Source organism: Artemia franciscana, chromosome 21 (genome assembly GCF_032884065.1).
Source record: "Artemia franciscana chromosome 21, ASM3288406v1, whole genome shotgun sequence".
Lineage (NCBI taxonomy): Eukaryota > Metazoa > Arthropoda > Branchiopoda > Anostraca > Artemiidae > Artemia > Artemia franciscana.
This window is the reverse complement of record NC_088883.1, coordinates 10,480,818-10,496,626: the sequence shown is the minus strand read 5'-3', so window position 1 is coordinate 10,496,626 and position 15,809 is coordinate 10,480,818. Positions and strand designations below refer to the sequence as shown.

The following is a 15,809-nucleotide window of genomic DNA, read 5'->3' as shown; positions in this document are numbered from 1 at the left end:
TAGGTTAAGTATCAGTTAGTACAAGGAAGAGGGTGGGAGATCAACAGCCTTACCGAAACACGATGGAATGACATAGTGAATTTAAATTCTCTTGTTTTGGTAATTTTTAATTAATATTTTAATAATTTATTTATTACAAACTTTGCCGATCTACTAAATAGCTGATACCAATTAAGATTATGGTTAATTGATTGTCAGAATTTCTTTGTTTTATTTTAGTTACAGAATAAGCAAAACATAATTGCTATTTTGGTCTATTTTAGATTCGTGAAATGAACGGAATTGAAATAATTATGGAGTGTTGCTGTATAGATGCGAGAAACCCTTGTAAGTTTTATTTTACTCAAATCTATCATTTTTATGTTTTTGTATTTTTTGTTTCTTTCTTTAATTTCCAAGCCTTCGAGCAGGGAAGAGGCGAGAATAAATATCTCTATAAGATTTCACCGCTCTCTTCTACCAGAAGGAGCTATTTCATGCAAAAAATTAGACTATTATAGGACAAGAGACTTCGTTCTAAAAACTACAATCTTTCCGTAAAGAATAGTAACTAAAGACGTATAAGCCGACTTGTGAGTGTGCTTATGCTGTTTATGCTTTCTTCTTATGCCGTTTATGTCTTATGCTGTTTATGCTTAAGCAGTTTTTGCTGATCTCTTCAGAATTTTATCTTAACGCCTAAATTACTCTCAAGAATCTGGCTCTTTTCAGAGATGGAAGACAAAGAAGAAATTTACAAAATCTAAAAAAAATTTATCCGGGGGCATCAAAAAAAGCTGATGTCTGTGCTGATTCAACTTATGTAATTATATTTAACTGTATAGGTTAAGCCTTGTCTGATGTTCCTCTAGCTCCCCTCTCCCTTTGATTTTTTACTTAAGTTTGAATAACGTGGAATCTTGCTAGTTCGTATCTAATGTGTATCTGGAACTTCCAAATATGCAACTTCCAAATATATTTAGAGCAATATGGAAGAGGGAGGGGTTTCTTTGGATTGTCAAGTCCTCTATTTATGTAATCAATTTTTCAACTTTTGAGGGAGTTGAGTCTTGATGTGGTTCTTCATTTTCATTAGAGAAAGTTTTGTTCGATATTTGTATGTGTGAATTTGGGATTATTCCAAATATAAGATTATCACCCGCCTCCTCAGTCCTCCTTTCTTTATATTAAAACGTAGCTTTAGCATAACAATACTTCAATAATAAGAATAATCCCTAAAAATAAATCCATTGAAATGAGGAAAACTAAATTTCAGGTTATAATTTTTATATTTTTCAAGGAGGTTGTAAAATGTTGTAGGATACTCCTACCACTATCACTCTTGTGCATAAAGAATATGGATGTAATATTAATGCTACACCAAAACATCTCTATATTAAGAAAGGAGTCGTCACCACCTCAGCATCCAAATTCCACTCCTGAGTTCTTATGTATTCCTTTGAAAGAAAGGTGGCTTAGGCATTTCATTTTTTCATTCTTTATATTGATCAAGAGGACGCACACTAAGGTCATAAATTGGGATCATGTATGCACTAGCTCATATTTTTCCCTCCTTCTCCCCAGAAAAACAGTCCTATTAATAGATGGAGCAAATGTATGCAGTGCTGCAGATAAATTCATGGAGCCTTAAATGAACAGACTTAGTCAAGGAAAGTTTTATCTAATGGTTTATACATATTTGTCATTTTGTTTTGACTGTAAATACAAGGTGGAATGATTATGATACCATGTAGCCGAGGCGATGCGGCTTCAAAGACTGTAAGGCTCTGTAAATAGCTTCTTTTCGCTTGAAAGTTTTTTATATAAATACCTAAATATTTTATATATCAAACTTGATAACATGTGAATAGGGTTTAAGTAAATTGGGATACGAATATTGAAAAACTGGCTACTATGAAAAACTAAACTGAAAAAAGTACGCAGTTTTCAGTAATTATTTTTTTGCATTTGTTATTTATCATAAATATTACCCTAAATTGCTAATATTAGGGACTACATTATGAAAGTGGACTAGTTTAAGATTTGACTAAAATCAGAGAGGTTCATTCTTAACCCTTAGGTGAGTAAAAAAAATCGTGTATGAATTTAAAAGATTGAATAGTTCCTGCCGTAGAACAGCTGACAGGGATTTCAGGCTGTGCTATGGAAGGGCTAGTCTCATGTATTAAACTACTGCTTAAAAATAAGTAAATTCAGGTCTTCAGTGTCACTAGCAGTTTTATATTGTAACAAGTGCGATCTGAAGGTTGCCACACACTGAGTGAAATATGTTTATTATATGATTCGTAAATGTTTTCTGATAAATAAATTTAACACTGGGTGGCAATAAATGGTAGTGATAAAATATGGAGAACTCTACAATTGTTTGCTTTTCCCTTTCTTCGTATGTTCAAGATAAGAAAAAATTCAAACAGAAGAGAAACGAGGATATTTACAGCCAGTGAAAATGAAAATACAATGCAAATATTTCGGCCAAATCCTTTGATCGATAATCCTCAGTGCAAAAAAAGGTCTTTGAAAACAATCACTAAAATAAATAAAAATCAGACCTTTAAAAACACCACTAAAATAAAAGTAAGACCCTTGACAAGCAACGGTAAAAAAAAAACAATTGAATAAAAAAATCAAATGATGGGTGGCGATTCAAGACATTAAATCCAAATTCATTTTCTTATGCTTTTTTTATTAAAGCCGATCGCTTACCAGGTCTGGCATCATCCAACATTTTTGCTAGGTTGCAAAATATTGGAATGTAGAAGAAAAAAAATATGAATTAGTTTTTTCATCATAAATGAAGCTCAAATAAGTTTCTCCCGTATCTCTATTTGTGGGCTAATTTTTGGTCAGCGATTCTTTGTATTTTGTTTAAAATAAACGCTTTATGAATTTAATGTACCCTCATCGGTCTAAAATTTCTTAGCCACAAAGAGTATAATAAATACTTTTTTGAAAAATACTTCTGGTTTTAACTTTTATTCACAGATGTTCGAATTAGATTATAATAGTGGCAAAAAAAAATTTCTCAGAATCCACAAGAAGCTCTGTAATGGTCCTCTTTCGAACATGTTTCATGGCTAAGCTGTTTCGACTATATGCCAGAGATGACGTCAGACGTCAAAGATGGTTTTCCCTATACAAGTTGGAAAGTCTTATATCTGATCAAATTATGATCAAAATATAGCATTTTAGTTTATATAATTTGGGCTATGTATTTGCACATTAGGGAAGTATGGAGGTAAAGATAACCCCCCCCCCCCCCTAATGTGCTAATATCTAGCACGAATTATAGAAGTCCAGTGCATTCTATCACCCGTTATTTGTCTTTGTGGCTATGAAACTGGTTTTCATAGATAGTACATTCAGCAAACTTCTCGACTGTGTTTGGTATAATACAGGTGTACCCTATTTCATTTTGTCATTTTGTTTTGATTATTCTAGTTCTAGCGTCTTGTTCTTGTAATCTTGTTAAGACAGAACTACATAAAAGGGCTATAAAACCTCTGTTCTTATTTTAGTTATGCAGCAGTGGTGCATACTGGCAATGAGAAACCTTTTGGAAGACAACATAGAAAATCAACGGTATGTAGCGTCTATGACGGAGCAGGGAACTACCAGATCTGAAGTTTTGAGTGAAATGGGCTTTGAAGTTGTAGATAAAAGAATACGGCGGGTTTAAACATTTTTGGCCTTGCCTGATAGAAAAAATCCATATATATTTGCCAACATGATAGTAAGTTAGAAGACATTGACGGGCTTTCATCAAAATATTTTAATATAATTACACACGAATTTTCAGTTTTGTTGGGAAAATTTTTAGATTTTTATCTATTAGGGGCTGTTCATTTGGGAATCAAAATCTAATTTTTTGGATTGTCAGCTTTTCTTATAAAGGGTGCCCAAATTCGTAAGGTGGTAAGAAAATATTGTAATTTGAAAAAAAAGCTATAAAAGAAAGGAAGTTCATTTTTTTCTCTCTTAACAAATTTAGTTGGTGTATTTCAAATTTGTGTGTATTGCTACGTAAAATACCGCATAATATTTTTTTTTTTTTAATATAGTTTGTACCGTTGTTTCTTTGTTTTAAAATATACATTGGTCAGTCTTCTTTTTCCCCGTTGTTAAAGGCTTCCAGAAATTAAGCCGAAATATTTGATATTTAGCCGCTATATATATATATATATATATATATATATATATATATATATATATATATATATATATATATATATATATATATATATATATATATATATATATATATATATATATATATATATATATATATATATATATATATATATATTCGTTTCAAATTTCAAATCAAATGGCATTGTTGTCTGAGAAATTATTTATATCAAGGATGCACTTCGTGGAAATGAGATATCTTCAAAGGATATGACGGATCAGTGATGTTTCTCAACTCTTGAAGAAAACATAGAATCCTGAAGTTGTATCGATTTTAGCAGCACGAGATAAAATCTAAAATCTTAACTTTGTTCTTCAAAGTGCATCATTAGAGTCTGTTATATCACGTAAACAGCTTAAACTCCAACAGCTGTAATGTAACAGCAACAGCATGTAATGTAACAGCAACAACATGTAATATAACGGCATGTAATGTAACAGCAACAGCATGTAATATAACAGCAACAGCCTGTCAAGTGCAGGTAATGCGCCTTTATTTCGGTTTTGTGGCTACAAGAAAGAAAGCCGACGCTTAAAATTCAGACACATTTAATTAATCATCAAATTTAATTAACTTAAACCTCTGTTTATCATTTAGTTTAATTACTTAGAATATAAATCTCCAAGGTCAGATCACATAATGAATACTATATGCCAGACCCTTGAAATTTACATCTAACTTCCAAGCCTCTGAAGACTTTTGTTGCTATAGCGTGATTTTATTAACGTTGAATGACTTGAGACTAAATAAGTTAGTAAGAGAAATTGAAACGTTGTTTTAGGAAATGATGAAGATCGAAGTGCTGTATTATTTGATCCTAGCTTGCAAAAACTTCCAATCAATTGTCTAGCGACTACCTGTTATGCAGGAAGATACAATCACGTAATTTATTTTCATCTTGCGTTTCTCCTTATGGTATACTAACTTTTTCTAGCTCGGATACTTTAGATCAGATGTACTCAAACTTTTTTCTCATAGAGCACGTTCAAAATTTTACTTTTGCTGATTCCAGTAGACTCCATGTAGCTAAATTATAACAATGTTCCTAAAACTTGACAAAGAATGTGAGGATATGAAGAATATGAAGTTAGATCTAACTATGGAAATTTTTGTTGTGGCGAGTTCCAACCAGGAATTAACAGTTTTGGGAAATAAAGTGAGCATTGATTGTTTAATTAAATTGATTGATTCTGCTGCAAGTGGGTGTCAGTCTAAGTGTGTGTCAAGTTGGCCAGTCAAAAAATTGATTCTATCCAACTTTACTTTTTTTTACATCTAACTTAGAGCTCAAGAAGCCAGTCAATTCTCATTTATCTTATTTAGAAAACTCTCCATTCGCAGTGGTAAAAATTAAAATATTATATTCTAGTGCTGTATTTATTCTAATACTTAATTATTACAACCTTAATAATCTATTGTTTTCATATAATGAAAACAATAAATTATTGTGAACTCTGTATTGATTCAGAGTTCATGGTATGAGGGCCTCTTTTTTGATTTAACCTATTACTAATAATTGGTAAAGGATTATAGTCTCTACCTGACCTACAGCCAGTATTTTGATAATAATTAATTCAGTGACCAAAGGATTATAATTTGAATAAGCGGATAATTTTGCTACCCGCCAGGCTTGCCCCTTAAATTTCGGGGAGAAGGTAAACAGCCTCTAACGCTTCCCTTACTTCTCTTGTAAGTGAACCTTCAATCCAGTGAAAAAACAGCACTATCATCTATAACAGCTTTTGATCATACTTATTAAATGGGAACTGGTAATTGGTGCAAATATGAACTGTTCTTCTTTCCTATCCTGTGCTTTGTACAGAAAAATCTTGCTAAAGGAGTTTTGCCTAATACGATGAAAGAGTACATTGCCGATTTCTTCGAGTCTTTTTCTCTTTCTGAGGCCTGTAAATTGCTTTGTTTAAAGCTTTTTCCTAATGAAGTCCCGTCGAAGCGCATAGGAGCAAACGCTGCATTGAACTGCGCTTCGGACATTATTTCTTCGCTTGTAAAGTGCGATTCCCAGAACGTGAAGCTTCCGGTTTTTGTAATCAAATGTCCCAGCGAAGTGCCAATGATCCCTGTCGATGCCCTCTGTGCCAAGGCTCTTGAACAGCTGAACTCTTGTCTTAAACAGCTGCGTGATATTGCGTCCAAGGTTACTGAGGGAAAGTCTAAGCTTGAAACTTCTACTTCAAATATGAAAAAAACGCCCTACGCTGTTGTTGTAAGGAACCCAGAGCTCAGAGACCCTATCCATGAAGAAGCTCGAAACGCCGGATGGTCACGACGGGATCGTGGACTCTGAAATCCAAGCCACAGATCAGGAGCTGGATTGTGATGGTATGCGATAAGTGCTTAGCCGACACGCTGGCTGTAGCTGTTAGTAGCTCCGTTCCAAACGTTGAAACCAAATTAATTGACAAAAAGCCTCTAGCGTTGTCCGTGAAATACCCGATAACTATTCAAGTGCTGATTTAGAGGTCTCAGTGGAGGGACGCGTTAGTGCTAATCAAATCGGTAATTCTCGCACTTTTCACTTCGAGTTTATCGACAAAGCCGCTCTGAACGCGGTCCTGGAGTCGGGAATCCGCATTGGATATAAAAATTTTCGCTCTAAGCTCTTTCAATCGATTCCATGTCGATGCTTTCGCTGTCTGAGTACTGATCACCTGCTTCGAGTTTGTCCCTGCTCACCAGCACATCCTTAGTGTTCCAGATGTTCTGGCCCTCATGTGAATTCCAAGGAAAACCCTTGCAAAGCCTCGCCAAAATGTGCAAATTGTACTATGGAACACGTAAGCTTTAGTCTGAAACGTAAAATTCTCCGATCGGCTCTCAACAACGCTAATGAATGAATGCTCAAACTCAGTTTAATTTTGTATCCCTTAATATTAATGTTACAAAAGACAAGGACCTACTGATTATTGAGCTGATTGAAAATGATATTGTGTTTTTACAGGAGTACCTTCTCTCTAAAATGAATGTTGATAGCCTAAAGCGTTTTTGGACCCATTATACCTGCTTAAGAGCCACCCAGAAAACCCGTGGTAGACCATCAGGAGGTCTGGCCATATATTCCATACAAAACACTCAGTCGATATTATTGCAAAGTGACGCTAGCATCTTAGCGACAAAATGTGGTGATACTACATTTATAAACATTTATATCGCCTGCAATAGAAAAATTGTGCAGTCGTTGTCTAGTTTTTCACAAGCATGTAATCGTCTACGAACGCTACTTAGCGACCTTTCAAAACAAAATACCAAATGGATTCTTGCCGGCGACATAAACACTGACTTATTATCATATTCTGACCGATCTGAAATCTTTCTCGATTCACTACCCAGAGGATTCCATCTTGCTGATAAAGATCTTCTATTTACTTATATTCACAATCGTGGTGGTCTTACTTCCAGCGATCATGTAATTGTGTCAGATTCAACTTTACTTTCATCAATAGTTCATGTGGACGACTCAAAAATCGACAACGATCATTTACCAATCACGTGCCAACTATCTTGCTCCATGGTGAGATCTGTATGATATAACTCTCCCGAGTGGTTCTCAATGATGAATTGGCAAAATGCCAATGTTTTACTTTGTGTATTGACAGTGTCCCAGTTATTATCATCTGTCAAAGTACCATTTCACTTATTGCAAACATCTGTATATACAACTTCAACTCAGATAGTTATTAACTCGTATTATCAGCAAATAGTGTTTTGTCTCAAGTCTGCCGCTGAAAAAGCTATCTCCTCTGAGTGCGTGTGAACGGGTTCTCGCAATCCCTTGTGGAAAGCTAATCCTAAAGTGAAGATGGCTAAGCAAAAAGCTAAGTTCTGGCTCCGCATGTAGATAGCGTGTGATCGTCCTCCTTCTAGTTCAGCCCATCAAATAAAAAGAAGACCAAACGAGAGTACAAGTATTCCCTGCGTAGAGCCAGGCTGAATGCCTGGGATGGTTCCTGCGACAAGAAATCCTGGGATCGTGCTATAAACAATGTAAAGCGTTCACCCCTAATTAGTTCCTCTCTTCGGCTATTTGACTTCGTTTCTCATTATGAAAATATTTGCTTTCATTTAATGTTAATCCCCAAAATCATCTTACAAAACTTGTCAACTCAATCCTCCCATTTCGTTCCAACCAACCAATCTCAAGTGATATCGGTGTAATCTGGTGTTATGATCCGATCTTAAATCTCCCTGTTCTGCAATATTCAATCTACTTTAGCAGAGACTGTTTTAAGATCTTGGTTAGTATTAAATAAATGAAAAAAAAACAAGTTTTTTCAACTGAAAGTAAGGAGCAACATTAAAACTTAAAACAAACAGAAATTATTCCGTATTTTTTTTTTGGAGGGGGTTCACGCTAGAGTATTTAGAAGTTTTGAAAAGGCTTCTGATTCTATTTAAACGGCCCTTATTCTTCAGGAGTCGTTATTAAAGGAGAAAAATCAAACTTTAGCTTAGAGGGAGGATTGAGGAGGAGGCGATTCCCTCATATATGGAATAGTTTCTGTTCGTTTTAGGTTTTAATATTGCTCCTTACTTTCAGTTGATTTTTTTTCTGATCATTTTTCAAATAATACCGAGAAATCCAGCTTCCCTCGATGCGAAATTCCTTCCCCCCATGGAAAATTCCTTAAAATAAAGTTCTTCCCACGTAAAATACCCCGGAACATCTCTACATGTTAAATTTAGTCGGTAAAGACAAATAAAAAGAATTTCGTTAAGGAATTCTGGCAAATAACCTTGGAGTGAAATTTCTCCTCGAAGGCTCACCCCAAGAAACTTCTCTCTCCACGGAAATATTTTGCAGTTGTTAATCGCCTCAAGCAGAAAATCCCCACCCACTGCACAAAACAATGTAAGGATAGTGGAGTAAAAAGAGAGAAAACAAAATAAACACCAGAAAAGAAAACAACACACAAGTACAACAAAATCAACAGAACAAACGGGTGAGAACAAAGGTACAAAGATACAACACAATAGGTATAACAAAATCAACAAGGGAAAAGGTCAACAGAACGAACAGATGAGCCCATGATATGGGGTAAGCCGTCGATATGCTTGTGTCGATAACTTACCATGAAGCTCCCGTAGTTTTGCAGTTATATGGGGGGCTTTGTTTTTTTCGGATTATTCTCCGATTTCGATACGAAATCGTATCGAAATAACCTGCATAAGCAGGTATTTACAGTATTTATTGTAACATCTACCTAGTTCACATAAGTCACTCTTTTTCAGTAGAATGAAGGTCCCAGAAAGATAAAGTACAGAGTGATTACAACAGTGATAGAAAGAAACCAGAGCCTTTCGACTATACTTAGTTCAGGTAATAATTTAGACATTCAGGTAATAATTTTGTACCTATTGAACAAATTCAGTCTCTAACTAATTCCGAACATAATTAAAAAAACTAGTTTTTTTATCTGCAAGTAAGGAGCAACATTAAAACTTAAAACGAACAGAAATTATTCCGTATATGAAAGAGGTTCTCCCCTCCACAACGCCTCACTCTTTACGCTAAAGTTTTTTTTTACTGTTTCAAAAAGTAGAGTTGTGACAAAGAGTCAAGCTTTAGCGTAAAGAGCAAGGCGTTGTGGAGGGGAGAACCCCTTTCATATTGGGAATTATTTCTGTTCGTTTTAAGTTTTAATTTCGCTCCTTACTTGCATTTAAAAAAAACTTGTTTTTTATTTATTTTCTGAACGTTTTTGAATTAATGCATGTTTTGATTTTGGCTCACCACACATTAATAATTAAAATGAAATTTGCATATTGATTTTTTTTTTTTGCTAAATGGCTTCTCATAGTTTTGATCTGGCGATTTGGATAAAAAAGGGGTGGGATAGGAGACCTAGTTGCCCTCCAATTTTTGGTTACTTAAAAATGCAACTAGATTTTTTTTTTTTTTTTTTATTTTTTTTTTTACAAACTTTTTGTTAGTAATAAACATACGTACCTTACGATTCAACTTCGCCGGTATATGATAAACGGTATATGATATATATATATATATATATATATATATATATATATATATATATACATATATATATATATATATATATATATATATATATATATATATATATATATATATATATATATATATATATATATATATATATATATATATATATATATATATAAGGCATAAAACTAAACGGCTTAAAATTTCACATAAGCAAACAAAGCAGGTGAAATTTCATTCTTCGTTAGAAAAAGATCGAGTATTGTATATATATATATATATATATATATATATATATATATATATATATATATATATATATATATATATATACAATATATATATTGTATATATATATACGGTATATATATTGCACTTCGCCGGTATATGATAAAAGAACTACCCATCTAAGATGGATAGAATGGTAGTAGTCTACCCGAGTGGAGGATGCTGTGAAGACTATAGACACTTAGCATAATGTATGGATTGGAGATACACCATAATGAAATGTAGTTTTAGCAATTTCATAATTTGGGTATTAATTTTCTTAGTTCTTTGGTGAGTATCAACTTTTATTTATTATGATGTTAATTGTTAACATGTATTATAGTATATTTATAATACCATTTATAATAATTTTATTAATTACATTTGTCATATTCAATTATTATTATCTTAATTACAATATTTTTGGCTAAAAAAGCATAAGAAAGTTTATTTTACTAACAGGGCTTTACTGTAATACATCTTTATTCTATGAACTGTGTCAAAAAATATATCTTCCTCCAAACCCCATCACCTTTTTCTGTTTTTCAACTATTTCTATAGATGTTTTACAATTTCATTCTTCTTTTGAAAGAAATACCTTTTATATATAATTGATTACCGAATGAAATTCATTTTAAATGTAGTTATTTGAAATATTAGATACTCAAGTCATAAGTGTTCTAAAAGATATGCCCTAAGTTAAAGCTAAAATCAAAAATTATCCTGATTTTCGGATTCGAACCTTAAGATTTCCCCCTCCTCTTAACTAATATAACAATTTGTTTCCCTGTGTAGAATTTTGGTTACGATCAACGATGGGAAAAGATCGCCTAACTGACCTAGCATTTTCAAGTGTGGAAAGAGAAAAATTTGAAACGGTCAACTTTGACGACATTGTTGATAAATTTACTTTATCAAAAATATGGAAAATTTATACATATTATATACTTTCATTAATGTAAAATAATCATGTTATTGTTGAATATATGTATCTGCTCAGAGATAATAGATACAGGGACAAATTTCCAGCATTTTTATTGGGGGGGACAAAAGGGGTCAACATCTGGATAGTCAAGGGACATGGGATTTATGATAATTTTTTCACAAATTATTGGAAAAATATTTGTCCAATAAGAGAGTTAATCTTGTTGGTCATGTGTCAATCCTATGACTCGGTATTCCACCTTTAGACTGCAAGCAGCCAAGTCTATTAGGCTTAGGTCACTTGTTCGCTTTTGGGTTCAAGCAAATTCAGTCCCCCATTTTGCATATAAGTCCAGTGGACATTTAACATCACGTGTCAACCCAAAACCAATACGATTTTACATCCCTTAGTCCCATGACTATCTACCTTATTTCTGCCATAGGAATGACGTATGGACTATCAACAAGTGAAATGACATCATTTTTATAAAATCCTAAAAAGGGCTTTGGCGTCTCAGATTGGCGTCTCACTCACTCAAACTATCTGTCGTAGCTTTTTTTACAATTAAACCATAGCTTGATGCCCGTAAATACTTGATTTTAATTTACTACTTTATCTAATTGAAATTACACTTGGCACTCCCCTCAAACGACCCCCTGAATAAATATTCTCTTTTTATTGTTATAACTCTGCATGTTTAAAACATATATTTATAAATATGTAAGATAAATAATTCTATTTTTAGATGATCAAACGCATTCCAAAAGCTAGTCCTGTTTTCTCAGTTACATTTTTGTTTCATATTTAAAGCTTAGCTTGAGACAATGCTTTTATTTATTTCACTTTATTTACTCGTTAATTTACTAGTATATTTTACGTATAAAATTACACGGTTTCTAACGGGAGGGGGAGGGGGTAATACGTAATATTACGTATAATATAAAGTTATTGTACCCCGGCCGCGAGTTGTGGGCTTAGCCACTGTGTTAGGGAGCTGTTATGTGGCGTTTGAGACTTAGCAGATATGGATCTGGAATATTCAATTGCTTTTATGTTACCAATATCCTTAATTAAAAGCTTAATTCGTGGTTAATTACCTATGTATTGTTATTTTATTTACGTTTTTATGACCATTCCAAATTTTATTTTATAAAATTCGTAGATTTTTGCTTCTACTTAATTGTGGTTGTAATTCGTTAATTGTTTCAAATTCGCTAACCTAATCTAATTTTCTTAGCAAAGTCATAAAATAACGAAATGCTAATCAATCAAGCAATTCTGCTCAAAAGACCCGCAAGAAAAAGACATTCAATTTTCTCTTCAAAGCGAAGGCCTCAGGGTCCATCTACTCATACCCCAAACACTACCAAGCTAATGCCCGTGAAATGGGCATACTCTTAACTCATTAGTGTTAAGTTGTTTTATTACCCCCATTCTGCGCCAAATACCCACTTCGCCGGTATATGATAAACGAACTACCCATCTAAGATGGATAGAATGGTAGTAGTCTACCCGAGTGGAGGATGCTGTGAAGACTATAGACACTTAGTATAATGTATGGATTGGAGATACACCATAATGAAATGTAGTTTTAGCAATTTCATAATTTGGGTATTAATTTTCTTAGTTCTTTGGTGAGTATCATTTTTTATTTATTATGATGTTAATTGTTATCATGTATTATAGTATATTTATAATACCATTTATAATAATTTTATTAATTACATTTGTCATATTCAATTATTATTATCTTTATTACAATATTTTTGGCTAAAAAAGCATAAGAAAGTTTATTTTAATAACAGGGCTCTACTGCAATACATCTTTATTCAATGAATTGTGTCAAAAAATATATCTTCCTCCAAACTACTACTACTACTAATAACTACTATTAGTAGTAGTAGTAGTTTGGAGGAAGATATATTTTTTCTCCAAACTCCATCACCTTTTTCTTTTTTTCAACTATTTCTATAGATGTTTTACAATTTCATTCTTGTTTTGAAAGAAATACCTTTTATATATAATTGATTACCGAATGAAATTCATTTTAAATGTAGTTATTTGAAATATTAGATACTCAAGTCATAAGTGTTCTAAAAGATATGCCCTAAGTTAAAGCTAAAATCAAAAATTATCCTTATATTCGGATTCGAACCTTAAGGTTCCCCCCCCCTTTAACTAATATAGCAATTTGTTTCCCTGTGTAGAATCTTGGTTACGATGAGCAGTGCTTCCTTCGTCATAATTTTTTTTCAGGGTTTCCCCAAATTCTCTCTATAGAAAACGAGACCCTCCAAAATCTTACTGGAAGCTAACATTAATGACAATTTACGATTCGTATTTTGTATTAATGTTCATGAGTTAAAAAACGTTGATTCTTAGGGAGATATCGGGAACCCATTTTTTGTCGGAGGGGGTATTGCGGGAATCCCCAAAAGCTTGACAACAGTAAAAGCAGTGATACATTTATACAATTTTTTTTTTTGATTTAGCCCAAGTGTATATGCCCAATCTATTTTCAGTTAAAGTACCTTACCATAATTTTATTGACATAGATCATTTTTTATTTTTAATTTTTTGACTTAGATCAACGTTTGACTTTGCAATTACTTCAAAAATGTTAAATTCCCTTCAGAAAAGAAAATTATCGCAATAACAGTATTTCTCTTGGCTACATTTAAGGTTGGATCCACTTCTCTCGTATGAGCACTGCCGGTTTTGACCTTATGGGTCTAGTGCTGCATCGTTTACATTTACCTTTTTATAAGTTGGGACTCTTATCATAACGTATTTTTTGTTGGAAAAATTTCAAGTGGACTCTAATATTTTAATTAGTGTTTGTGCACACTGTTGTGTATGTTGTTTATAAACACCTGTTTCTGTATTGTTTTTTTTTTTTTTTATATTATGCCAAACTGACGAAATACGGAATACTGAGATTTTAGAGAGGGGCTGGATAGATCTTAAAAGTGCTTTTGTGTTTTCACTGGGGGTACCTTTCAAGGCTCTCTGCTCCCTATTTGTAATCTACTTCTGCCTTGGCTGCTCTAACAAAAATTGTCAGCCCACCCCTCAATTCTTCATAACTCAAACTTCGAACTTCTATATGTTCTAACCGTCTCTTCTCGGGCTCCTTTTCCTCCCCTATTTATTTCTTAAAATTGCCAAGAAAACTAAAATACTACATAACCTGAACAAATAAAAAACCTGAACATTCCAATGAGTAAATTTTCGAACTTCTTTGAACTTCGATCTTTATTTGAGTTTTCTTCATCCTCGATCTCACACAAAATTTAAGACATATTTCAACGTCAAAAGAGGGGGGCATTGAATAATTGCTTTTTTATGCATTTTATTGGAAAGACAGAAACACAATAAAATTTTCTCTCCTAAATTTCTCAATATACATTTTTGAGTCCGTTTTTAAGTGTTTTTTATGAAGATGGTTCGGCAGCCTCACTCATGACTGGCCATTCAATGACAAAAATCGCAGTGCCACATGACTGTAAATATGTGCTGCTCCTAGGGTCCCTCATACAAGAGTCTGATGATAATGTAATGGATCTATTTGAGGATGTTCCAGCCCAAATGGAGCTTTATCATATGGATATCTATCGTGACAAGGACATGAAAGTACCTTTGAAGAGTACACTAATACACAACGATTAGGAGAATGTGAAAGGCTCTTCATTTGGCCTAAAATTAGGGTTTGACGAACGCTACATGTCAAGACTTGGGTCGATGGAGTACCATACATTAAAATCGTAACCAAAAAATGCTGGATTGCGGATTCCAATGAAGAGAAAGCGGCACCCAAGACCACACTAATTAGAAACACCTGCTCTTCACACCTCTCAGTCCGCATGCATCCAAGTTAACACACTAGAAGCTCCAGTTGGTTCTCTTTCAAAATGGCCTTACTATCGATATGACCTTCTATCAATATATCGATCGATATTCTCCATCAATGTGACCTTGATCTTGCCACAGCAAGGCCATATCAAGGGGGGTGAACCTCCACCCTTCAAAGTGCCATTCAACTCATAAAAACGTAGCAAAAATGGTATGAACAAAATTTGATGCGGTGTTTACAGTTGTTTTGTAACCCCCCTTCTCCGAAAAAATATACCCCCCCGGACAAAAATTTGGAAATTCTGTTATGTTTTTCAGGTTTAATATTGCCTAGTAGTTCCTGACAAGGAAGTGCATATCTCTAATTGATGATCTCTAAGAGGCCATCAATTCTTGTTTGACTGCCTCAGGTCGTCTTTCTTTGAGCGAAAAGTTACAATCCCGAAAAAATTTGGCCCATTTTCAAAAAAAGATCGAAACACCCCATACAGTCATATGATCTTAATGAAAATCACCCCTAAACCTAACTGGTGTCCCCTCCTTAATATATAACTCTTTACGCTAAATTTTGACTTCTTGTTCCAATTCTTTAAGAAAGA

General features: G+C 33.5%; 2 protein-coding genes across 3 annotated transcripts in view; both read left to right on the top strand.

Annotated features, from left to right (window-relative positions):
• LOC136040554 (ataxin-10-like) overlaps positions 1–4,097 on the top strand; it is a 39,109-nt gene extending 35,012 nt beyond the window's left edge. Inside the window, exons 5-6 of one of the 2 annotated variants that reach the window (XM_065724764.1) lie at positions 264–327; positions 3,516–4,097. In XM_065724764.1, coding sequence (XP_065580836.1) covers positions 264–327; positions 3,516–3,676 — 225 coding nt within the window. In that variant the 3' untranslated portion in view covers positions 3,677–4,097. The remainder of the gene's footprint in view (positions 1–263; positions 328–3,515) is intronic. The other variant, XM_065724765.1, reaches the window with a different exon arrangement.
• An 8,717-nt stretch (positions 4,098–12,814) lies between these two features.
• The window catches only part of LOC136040796 (protein Wnt-7b-like), a 43,056-nt gene continuing 40,061 nt past the window's right edge, over positions 12,815–15,809 (top strand). The window contains exon 1 of the mRNA XM_065725125.1: positions 12,815–12,992. Within this exon, the coding sequence (XP_065581197.1) occupies positions 12,916–12,992 (77 nt within the window). The 5' untranslated portion in view covers positions 12,815–12,915. The remainder of the gene's footprint in view (positions 12,993–15,809) is intronic.